A 9,725-nucleotide genomic window follows, 5' to 3' on the forward strand; every position below is an offset into this window, starting at 1 on the left:
TAGGGCACTCTAAATTAGACTGCTTTCTTAACGTAAAGCCCGGACACGCCAAATAGAACCATTGGAAAAGGCTAAATTACAGTGTGTCTATGTGTATAAATGGGAGCCAGTCCGTGCGATTCACACTCCTTTTTGGCATGTTATTGCTTGACACTCCAAACCAGGCCAGTGGAATAGGATATGTTAAGGTTGAGATGTATGAACAGGAGCCAGTCCGGTATCTTAAGCACAGGTCAAACGACATCCTCTAACGACCTAATTCAGCATCAAGTTCACGATCTAAACTCCAGGACACTTTAAATCAGACTCCAAGACACAGGCCAGGACTGCCATACAAAGAGAAGCATAAACGGGAGCTAGTCCGGTCGTTTAAGTTCAAATTAAAAGACATCCTCCCACAACCTAATTCCACATCACTTCTCAGATCTATGATCCATGATACTCCAGACCAGACCACGGAATATCGGCGACAATTGCCATACATCGATAACTGCTATACATCAAGAAGCACAAACGGGCGCCAGTCCGCCATCAAGAAGCCCAGGAAATATAGTTCAAGTCACGTCCCTAATCCAGCTTATTTGCGCCCTTCACCCACCCTTCCATCCACACCTCCTTCGCCGCGCCTCCCTCATACCTCCCTCATATTCTCCCCCCCCCCTCATACCGCTCTCGAAACACCGCTCTCTCTCTCCCTCGCCTCACGCCTGCATCTGCGTCTGACTATCACACACTAGTCTCACATCTCCTGCGAAATCTCCACATCCGCCGAGATAAAGGTGCCGTCCCCGATTGGGGCATCAAATCGGCGCGTATGTACAAGAGATAGTGCCAGATGAGAAAGTAAGGGGAGTGTGTTCGGCGAGCCGCCCAGCTCAGCAGTTCATCACGCCGCTGTGACGCGGGTCGCAGAAGCCGTCGTCGGTGGCGTGGCACACGGGCGCCAAGCGGGCGCTTCGCGATGCCGTGTGGCGATGCGCATAGTGTTGGAGTTGGTGATTGGGGAAGCGAGATGTGAGCGGGAGAGAGGGGGTTTATGCGATTGCGGCGGGGAAATGTGCAGAGTGAGTAGAAAGTCGAAGACAATAGTGGGGAGTAGGCACGGCACGAAATCACGAGAGCAGAGCAATGAATGAATTTTTTGAAATCTTTCTGGTATTTTGGTTTGTGACATTCTTCGTTGTCCATCTGCGAATTACATAGTCCGCACATCTCCATATAATAGAAATGTGTTCGTCTGGTTGGACATTCTCGATTCCCGAATGCAAAGCGAGCGTGGACAGCCCAGCTCCGAATCCCCACCTCAGGTATCAAAAAAACACCCCCCTCGCTTTCATAAGCCCAGCCTATACAAAAGGAAATTCCCGTTCCACCAGTAGAAAAAGGAAAAGTGAAGGACAGTAAAGAAAAGAGATTTGAGTAAAAGATCACCAGTTCATATACACAGTGGGCGTCTAATTGACAACCGAAAGGACACCGTTTGACACCGACGAAAGCCCGCTAAAAAGCACAAGAACGCCCCATGCAGCCGATGGTTTGAAAGCAACGTGAGCAGTCAGGAATCTACTTTGGCCCATTCACGTTGGGGCCAAAGTCGAAGCCCATGGGTTGCACGTGTACTGGTGCTGGACTTGCGAGCGGGCTGGCGTACGCGCCAGGGATGGGCACGGAGGCATATTGCTGCTCGCCAGGCGCGGCTGGCACGTGGTCGAGGCGGCGCTCGAAGCCGGGGCTGAGTGGTGGTGGCGACGTTGATGCTGAGCGGTCGGGTGCGTCGAAGCCGTTCTGCGCAACCTTGGGCGTTGCACCCTGGATTTTGATCGGAGGTGGTTGCAGAGCGAAGGGCTTTGGCTGGGCGAAGCCGCGAGGGAACTGAACGCTGTCGCTTTGGCCCTCCTCAGCGACACTGTGCGGATCCACGTACAGGGAATGGCCTGGAGGTGGACGCCATCCGCCGGAGCGAGGGGACATGGGACCGAAGCCGGGCGTATTCGGTGCGGATTGCGAGCGCAGTTGAGCAAGGTAGAGGTCGGATCGGGCGCGGTCACGGACGGCCATGGACTTTCGTAGCTTGCGCTTCGACCAAAATCGGTAGAAGACGATGCCGTAGATGATGATACACAGGGTCTCTACGACGACCTCGATGATGCAGCAGACCAACGACCAGTTCTGCAAGATGTTAGCGTTGATCCTGAGTCGACGAGGGAGGCTATCTTACCTGAAGACGGCAGATGAGGTCGTAGGAAACGTCTCCTTGGAAGAGCTGTTTCCGTTTGTTGTCTTTACACGACCATCCCCACATGTCCTTCCCTTGGCCTTGAGATTTGCTCTGGTTGAGAATGCCAGCGCCAATAGCCCACATAACGATGCTGAAAATGAAGAACGTGACGGTGAAGACGGTATAGTAAGCTGCGACTTTTTCGGCGCGCTTGTGGCCTCCTCTTGAGTAGGCTACCAGAACAACGATGGACATGAACAGCGAGATACAGGCAATGACGAGAACGACAATCTGTGGCCAGGTCTTGGTACCCTGAGCCCATGGAGGGAGGTTGTTCCGTGGCGGGAGCGATTTTGTCGAGTTGAAGATGGAGAAGACGGAAGCAAGCATGGAAAGGACGATGAGACTGCAGGCGAAGTTGATACCGCGGAGGAAGATCTTTGCTATCCTTACACGGACTTTGACTTTCTGTTCGTCCGTTAGCCTGCTGAAGACACATCAGGTCGAATGATCAAAGCTTACCAGGTCTGCTGCTTGCTCCTTCTCAGTTGAAGCCTCGTGCTTCTCAAGTATTTGTTCCTCCCGGAAAGTTGGGCTGAGAATGCCTTCGCCAAACCGAGGAGCGGTGCCCGGGGACTTCATGGCGCTCTTGAGGGGTGACATTGGTGTGGGTGGAGGGAGGTATTTCCGATCAGTTTCCTCCATCTCGACGCCTTGCACGTAGCCGAAGCCTACGTCTGAGGGTTGTGCTTGGGGCTTGTAGTGGTTCGTTGGCGGGTCTGCAAAGGGACCTCTGCCGTCAACGGGCGAGTGGACAGTGGTGGCTTCGGCGAAGCGGGCAGTCCTTGGAGTCTTAAGAGAGCGGTTGTCAGAATCGGATGAGTTGCTTCGTTCTTGCTTGATGATGGAGACTGTGAGGTTCTTCTTGTTGGAGGACATCTTTCAGAGTGATAGAGCTTGTTGGAAGACAAAACGTGAGACAGTCATGAACGGGCAGAGTGTACAAGAGTGGTGGTGATAGTGACTTCGCGGGAGTAGCAACTTGGTCCAGGCCAGCTATACAAGTCGCGAACAACTGTGAAGCGGAAAGTATAAGAAGAACACACGGAATTACAAGTGGATTTGAGAGGCCTGCTGAAGAGGAAAGGGAAGCAAGAAAACGACAGCGAGCCGCTGGGCTTTTGTCTAGGCGGGCGCTTCGAGGCAGTGGTGGGAATATGGGGCACGGACGCAGATGGGTCGGAAGAAAGGCGGGCGGGTACTCACAGCTCTCGAATGGAGAATCGATGGCGCCAACTCTACCTGCTGCACAGGGCTCGGCGCGTGCTGATAGGGCGTGGCGACGAAGCCGGCGGGAGAGGGGATCTCCAGGAATAGACGCCCGGGAAAGATGCAGCAGCTGCAAAGACGGCGGCGCAACGGGGAATTGGGATGCAACAGAGACGGACTCAGCGGCGCTTCTGGCCCGCAGAGATATCAATGTCGAGAGAAGAGGCCAAGCAGCGCTGACGGACGGTCAAGGGTCGTTGATGAGGACGGTCATGCGGGCTCTCGCGATTCTCGCAGCGGGCGCTGGGGACGAAGCACTGGGGAGCATGAGGGCGAGAGAAAAGCGTGGGCGGACTCGGCTGGAGAGCGCAAGGCCCGCAGGATTCGGCATCGTCGTCGCATGGAGTGGCCGGTGGGAGTCGTGGCAGCGGGCTGCATCCCAATCACGACGGGCCTCTTCGCGCTGCGACTTTGGCGTGGCAGTCACACTGCGTGCCACAGTGCCGTTTGTGCCTGTGGTTGGTCGAGGCCTGCAGCTGGGCCTGGCGGGCGAGTTTCAATTGCGCCCGTGTGGCCCAATCATCCGCCATGAGTCCCTGCAGCCGCTCTCGGGCCAGGGCTCCAGCGGAGACGACGACGCGCTGGGCACGCCTGAGGGCCCTTGGGCGAAGCTTGGGAGCGGCTGCAAGCGCTTGGTGGGTCACGCTCGACAACTCCCGCCTGGCTCCCATCTCCATCTCTTTCATCGCTCAGGCCATCTCCATGGCCTCCACGTCGTTCGAACGACTGCGCGGCGTCCACGTAGACCAGAAGGCGGTCAAGAGGCATGGGAGTACATATTGCAGCCCACGGTGCCTCTGACAGCACGGCGGCCAGCCTGACCTCCGCCACCAGCTTATCGCTGTTCCACGGCAACGGATATCGTGCAGCCTCCATCGCGGGGCATGAGCCGAACAAGAAACACGTACAGATTAGACGGAACCAGCGACATTTTGGAGTGTAGTAAGACATGTGAACGTTACCGAGCAATACAGCACTAATCGATCTCTCAGGGGTAAGTCGAGGATCACGAGACACTCGCCTGCGGTTAAGGTGCAGTTAGTAATCAATTTAACCGAGCACGTGCCGGCTCAACAAGGTATAGATGTAACACAATGCGATTATCCTGGCCATTCGCTGATCCCCTCTACTGACCGTGTCCCGCCTCTCTGCCAGCATAATTTGCCTCCATTCATATCAAAACGTCGCATTTGTGCTATTAACCAGCATATATTGCTGGCAAGGTCCCAATTAACCTCGCCCCATCCCGCTTCCGGGCGCATTCGTTTCCTGCCGTTTCATGCACCCAAACCTAAAAATAACGCCTCCGACCACCCTCACCCGACATACCGTCGCTGTGCCGTGCTTCACCCCAGATTTGCTGCCCTCTAAGCCTCGATCAACCCACCACTCCGTCATCGTTGAACACTGATACTACCTCTGCCTCACCTGGTCCACACCACCAACCACGCCGCACGCACTGGCCCGTCCCGCAGAGCTGCAGCCGCATCTTCGCCCCATCCGCAGGGACAGCGGGAACTCACCTTCCGTTCTATCTTGCTGACCACCTTCCCCTTCCTCTTGCGTCTACTGCGTCTCCCGGGTCATGAGCCTCAATCCTTCTCAGACTGCCTCTCTTGCAAGGCAAACTCGTGTCAGGATGCTGTATGTACACCCGCCCCACGTTTCCCTCCGAAATGTTTCGAAACATTTTTAGACTATTCCGGGCATCCTGTCCAGGTTTCCTGTCCGGCAGCCTAAGCGAAGAAACTCCCTTGCTCTTGTTTATATTGCTCTGCATGCTCAGCCCGCCTGGGCTGCAGCTGTGCCATCTCGCTACCTGGTTACCAAGTCATCTTTGCTCCTTTCTGGCAGCTCGATCATGATGGAAACGTAGGTCGAATATTATTAGAATTTCATATTTACAAATACTTCGATCTACCGATCCCGACACCACATCTACGAGAAAGAAAGGTCTAAAGTTAGTCGCGAATACCCCTCTCCTTACCGTTCATACTCCTCCAATAGCTTCCGGTACGGCTCGTAGAACCGAGTATCTCGCGGCCTGGGTCTCTGCACCCCTGGCGGACTGGCCAACGCCTCTTCCTGCACCGGTGGCAAATTATCAGGAGTATTGTTAGCAGACTTCCTAACCACTAGCGGGTGGGGCGTGTACTCAGCCTCGTCGTCCGTATCTTCTTCAAACTGGTAGAGAAGTTTTTTCCTAGGCTGTCTCCCTAACACTCCTGGTCCTCGGGAAGGCGGCGCACGCGCTTCGGCAACGTGCTGTCCATATCCCGGGAAAGTCGGAGCACGTGCATTGCTTGCACGATGTCTGCCACTAAACCCACCTGCTGGATTGCTAGGACCAACACCGTGACGGGTTATCGGTGTCGGTGGTTCGTGAAGATCCCGATGGTCGTCATCGTATGGACCTTTGCAAGAGAAACTCATATCAGAATCTATACGTGCTGTTTGCACTTCTGGAATCAACGTACCTGGCCCGTACACGCTGGGTGGAAGTCCTGAGCGATAGGTACTCGTTGGACTGGACGGCGCCTCCCCCTCTCTTTCCTCTCCAATGCCTTGGCAGGCAAAGCTTTCGTCGGAGCCCTTTCTTTGTTGTACAGGCTTCCTAGGAATCTTGGGAGTCTTCGGGGTGCGACTGAATACAGACTTGCCGAGCTCTGGGTGCAGGAAGTCTGAGAACGTGGTCCCGCTGCTGAGTCTCTGGTGCTTCGCACTCAGTATCTTAGGTGGGTGCACAGTCTCTGGGGCTGGGATCTTGAGTTTCTTCTCCTTCCCTGCTTTCTCCCTCGACTCTGTCCGAGCTGGTGGTGGTGGTGGTAGTGCCTTTTCTACCGCGCGTCTAGAATTGCTTCTGAAAGGTAGGGAGAGCGCCGCATGAAGTCCCCCGACCCCTCCACTTGCCGCCGAAACGTTGACGGCGTTTCGGTTCGTGGACATAAGGGGTCCTGGTGAGGAGATCATCGCTTTCAGCTTACTCTTTCTATCCTCCTCGTCATCCTTCTCTTTCGGCGCACCCAGTGCTGCGTTAATGACATCGTTATATTTTGTGTCGTGCTCTGTTCCCCTTTCCGGTGCCGGTGTTTGTACTTGTTGTTCACTCTCTTGCTTGGTGGTCCTTGGAGACTCAAAGAGCCCCTTCAAAGGCAGCCCAACCAGCTTCTGCTGCCACCTACTCAGCAAACCCGATGGGCTCTTTTTCTCTTGCTTCGTCTCTTGTGCTCTCCCAGCTCGAAGGCTCTGCGGGAACGGCCTGACCTCCACGGGATTTCTCATCGCAGCATTGCGGGCTAAATCTACAGGACTTCGCTCGGGTCTTACTGGGGCAGGTCTTCCCGGGGCCTGTCTCGTTGGCGCCTGGGGAATCGTAATCGGAGGCGGAGGAGGCGGTCTTGGTGAGAGTCTCCTTGGCGGCCCTTGAAACTGCAGTGGGCTAGTAACACCACGGTGGATTCCATCCGCGGTTGTCTTAGGCGTTCTTGGTGACGAGAACGAGGGAGGCTGTGGGCCGAAGGAGGTAGTTCCTGGGGTTCCGGGTCGCGTTGAGCGTGCTGGCCTGGTAGGCTGAATTTCGGGCTGTTGGGCCAGGACTATCGTGATAGCGGCCGACTCATTCGACTTCCTAAGCCCTGGTGGGAGAGTCGAGCTGCCACTTGCCGCCGCCCTCCTTTCCTCTTCCTTTCTGCGTTGGTGGGCATTGTGCACCTCCAGCGCCTTCGCATTGAACTCCTCAAGGGAGAGTGACATAGCTCTCTCGCTCGACCTCTCCTCGCCTGTCTGCCACGTCTGCCCATTCATTCCCCTCTCTGGCTCACTCCTCTCCACCGGCAACCCCATCGGCAAAGGCGGCGGATCAGGCGTGATCCTCTCCACCAATTTCGGCGCCCGTCCAGCCATCGTGTCCTCATACCTGACCGCCTTCAGCTTCTCCTCGAGTTCAGGAACCCTCTCCGCACCACCACGGATAGGGTCAGCCCTAAAAGGCACGTCCGCCTCCTTCCTCCCCTTCCCCCACGACTTAAACGCCTTCCTCAAAAAAGCCGCAAAAACCTCCCCCTCCCCTCTCCCCCCCTCCCCCATCCTCTCCCGATTCGGCCACCGCTTATGGATAAAGCTCGCCAACACCTCCGCCTCCCCGCGGGGTCCGCTCGCATGCAGTGCCCTAAGCTCAGCCGCCAAGTTAGCCATCATCTTCTTCTGCTGCCCCTTCCCCCCTTTAAACTGTACTTGCCTCTTCTGCCGCCGTCTCTCAGGCTGCATGCCCCTCCTCTGCCGAATCAACTCCCTCAACTCTTTTCTCCTCGCCTTCTCCGCCGCCCGCGCCCCCCGCCGCGCCCACTCCGCCGCCTCCTCGCGTGTGGGCTCGTACGTCGGGAACGGGGTGACCAGCGCCTCGGTCGAGTGCTGCGTGCTCGCTACGATCGCGAGCGGCGACGAAGGCCTCCGCGGCGCGGATTTCTTCCGTTGTTGTTGTCGTTGTGGGTGCCGCTGGCCGCGATGCTGCAGTTGCGGGGGTGGGTGTGGTCGATATTCTGTCCTCGCAGACCGGGAGGACGCCTGCGAGGTGGTGAGGGCGTCATGGCGTGCGAGCGCTTCGCGGGTTAGTGGGGAGATGGGGATTGGGGAGACGGGGCTGAGGTCGTGGAGGGCGAGGGCGGTGCGGGTTAGAGGGGAGATTTGCGAGAGGGGGAAGATGGGGGAGTGGGGGCGGTCGTGGTGGGTTGCGGTGGAGATGGAGTAGGTTGAGAAGGTGGTTTGGGGGAGATGGTAGTCGGCATCGTGACTGTTGCCTCGTTGCGGTTGGGGGCGTGCTTGTTGTGGTAGGTTTGTCCTCGCAGAGGTTGGTGGATAGGGGTTTGGAAGCGGCGGTCGAGCCATTCCTCCCTGGGGGCGAGTGTGGTGTGGTGTGTCGGTTGAGGGGTGCGAGGGGCGGAGGGGTGTGGGTTTTTGCTTTTCATGATTTGCAAAAACCGCCCCTGACGATGTCGTTGGCTGAGAGGTGTGCTGGCCGTTGTGCTGGCCGTGAGACGCAGTCGTGAAGGATATGTGGCCGGCCGCATCCCCCTTTTCGTTGTGCTTGCGCATCGTCTCACGCATGGTGGTGGCTGTGGATGGCGCTATAAAGCCGTGTGTAGTGACGAATGTATTAGTCTCTCGGTTCTTGATACTCCTGTGTGTGAGTGAAGGTGATAAGAGATCAAACTGCCTTTGGTCTCGAGTATGCAAGTATAGACGAATAAGATGATTGAAGGCTCGCTTCAAAAGAGAATGAATAAGAAGAGAATGAGTAGGTAGAATGAATGGTAGTAGATCTCAGTGTGCAAAATGGCTAAATGTATTGACAGTGGTCCGTCTCCGTGAGACTTGTATGCAAAAATGCTTATGTTACGCAAGACTGTGCTTTCCCCACGCGGACGCCGGGCCCTGTGATGGTTTTAAGCTTCATTGTGGGGGGTTCTGGTTCTTAATTGTAACAAAAGGACAAAGCGGTGTTTACGTGGTATGAAAGAGAGATTTCGTAGTTTCTTTGTTAGGCGCGGCAAACAACGGCATTGTGGTATACATGCGTGATATTGTGAGTATGGCGCTAGATTCTTTGTCTACTTGTTGCATGTGCTACTCTGTGATTTGGCATATTTGGAACCAATTCTAGTGGTAGCTTCTTATTGCCTCGGTCAACCTCGGCGATGGTAGGCTCGCTGTCATTTGGAACGTAGGATTGTGGCAGTGCAGTACCATGCTGGTGAGTATACGTGGAATGCGGGGGGTAAAGAAGAACTGGTAGTATTGCAATGACGATGACCTGTCGGTCACGAGCTACTGCAGCTTACCAGAAGGCAGGAGACAGCAACCAGCGAACCGAAAATAAGGCCAAAGGGAAAGAGGAAGAAAAGCATATATAAGTGACGAGAATAAGAGGTAGGTAAAAAGAGAAGGAAAGAGTAGCATTGGAATGAACATAAATATGAAGGTTGCATGCCGCTTTTAAAGGCCGGAATTAAACAGCATCAACGTAAACGCATGCTGCCAAACGAAACCATCGACAGCTCCTTCTTCCATGGAAAGAAACCCAACTAACGTCCCCCCCTGTGTACTCAGGTTGAAATTGATGTGAACTCTGATTTCTATAGACGTCTAGCTAGTTGTATATATACTAGGGGAAGGAAGGGGG

General features: G+C 55.3%; 5 protein-coding genes across 5 annotated transcripts; 3 read left to right on the forward strand and 2 right to left on the reverse strand.

Moving 5' to 3' along the window:
* Positions 1-229: 229 nt before the first annotated feature.
* Positions 230-1,045, forward strand: BDZ99DRAFT_463020 (uncharacterized protein). Its single transcript, XM_033719986.1, has one exon. The coding sequence runs from the start codon at positions 429-431 to the stop codon at positions 735-737; it is 309 nt and encodes a 102-aa protein (XP_033577404.1). The 5' UTR covers positions 230-428; the 3' UTR covers positions 738-1,045.
* A 136-nt stretch (positions 1,046-1,181) lies between these two features.
* On the reverse strand, positions 1,182-3,380 carry BDZ99DRAFT_463021 (uncharacterized protein). Its single transcript, XM_033719987.1, has 3 exons — positions 2,741-3,380; positions 2,219-2,686; positions 1,182-2,169 (listed from the first exon to the last, which is right to left on the reverse strand). Exons 1-3 carry the CDS (start codon positions 3,155-3,157, stop codon positions 1,564-1,566), a joined length of 1,491 nt encoding a protein of 496 aa, XP_033577405.1. The 5' UTR covers positions 3,158-3,380; the 3' UTR covers positions 1,182-1,563.
* A 55-nt stretch (positions 3,381-3,435) lies between these two features.
* BDZ99DRAFT_563461 (uncharacterized protein) lies at positions 3,436-4,679 on the forward strand (the record flags this gene model as incomplete). Its single annotated transcript, XM_033727364.1, has 1 exon — positions 3,436-4,679. One exon carries the CDS (start codon positions 3,436-3,438, stop codon positions 4,366-4,368), a length of 933 nt encoding a protein of 310 aa, XP_033577406.1. The 3' UTR covers positions 4,369-4,679.
* A 360-nt stretch (positions 4,680-5,039) lies between these two features.
* On the forward strand, positions 5,040-5,471 carry BDZ99DRAFT_312032 (uncharacterized protein). Its single transcript, XM_033714271.1, has 2 exons — positions 5,040-5,191; positions 5,244-5,471. The coding sequence occupies exons 1-2, from the start codon at positions 5,133-5,135 to the stop codon at positions 5,410-5,412; spliced, it is 228 nt and encodes a 75-aa protein (XP_033577407.1). The 5' UTR covers positions 5,040-5,132; the 3' UTR covers positions 5,413-5,471.
* On the reverse strand, positions 5,430-8,870 carry BDZ99DRAFT_563469 (uncharacterized protein). The gene has a single exon (XM_033727365.1). It carries the CDS (start codon positions 8,648-8,650, stop codon positions 5,531-5,533), a length of 3,120 nt encoding a protein of 1,039 aa, XP_033577408.1. The 5' UTR covers positions 8,651-8,870; the 3' UTR covers positions 5,430-5,530.
* Between the last annotated feature and the right edge of the window lie 855 nt (positions 8,871-9,725).

The sequence above is a fragment of the Mytilinidion resinicola genome (assembly GCF_010093595.1).
Source record: "Mytilinidion resinicola strain CBS 304.34 unplaced genomic scaffold BDZ99scaffold_9, whole genome shotgun sequence".
NCBI classification, from domain to species: domain Eukaryota; kingdom Fungi; phylum Ascomycota; class Dothideomycetes; order Mytilinidiales; family Mytilinidiaceae; genus Mytilinidion; species Mytilinidion resinicola.

What these genes read in the sequence shown, in the direction of transcription:
- BDZ99DRAFT_463020 (XM_033719986.1), top strand. Translation starts at nt 429, where the DNA reads ATGATCCATGATACTCCAGACCAGACCACGGAATATCGGCGACAATTG.
- BDZ99DRAFT_463021 (XM_033719987.1), bottom strand. Translation starts at nt 3,157, where the DNA reads ATGTCCTCCAACAAGAAGAACCTCACAGTCTCCATCATCAAGCAAGAA. An exon ending in AGGAGCAAGCAGCAGACCTG is followed by an intron (nt 2,687 to 2,740) that starts GTAAGCTTTGAT and finishes ACGGACGAACAG; the next exon opens with AAAGTCAAAGTCCGTGTAAG. An exon ending in ACCTCATCTGCCGTCTTCAG is followed by an intron (nt 2,170 to 2,218) that starts GTAAGATAGCCT and finishes AACATCTTGCAG; the next exon opens with AACTGGTCGTTGGTCTGCTG.
- BDZ99DRAFT_312032 (XM_033714271.1), top strand. Translation starts at nt 5,133, where the DNA reads ATGAGCCTCAATCCTTCTCAGACTGCCTCTCTTGCAAGGCAAACTCGT. An exon ending in CAAACTCGTGTCAGGATGCT is followed by an intron (nt 5,192 to 5,243) that starts GTATGTACACCC and finishes AAACATTTTTAG; the next exon opens with ACTATTCCGGGCATCCTGTC.
- BDZ99DRAFT_563469 (XM_033727365.1), bottom strand. Translation starts at nt 8,650, where the DNA reads ATGCGTGAGACGATGCGCAAGCACAACGAAAAGGGGGATGCGGCCGGC.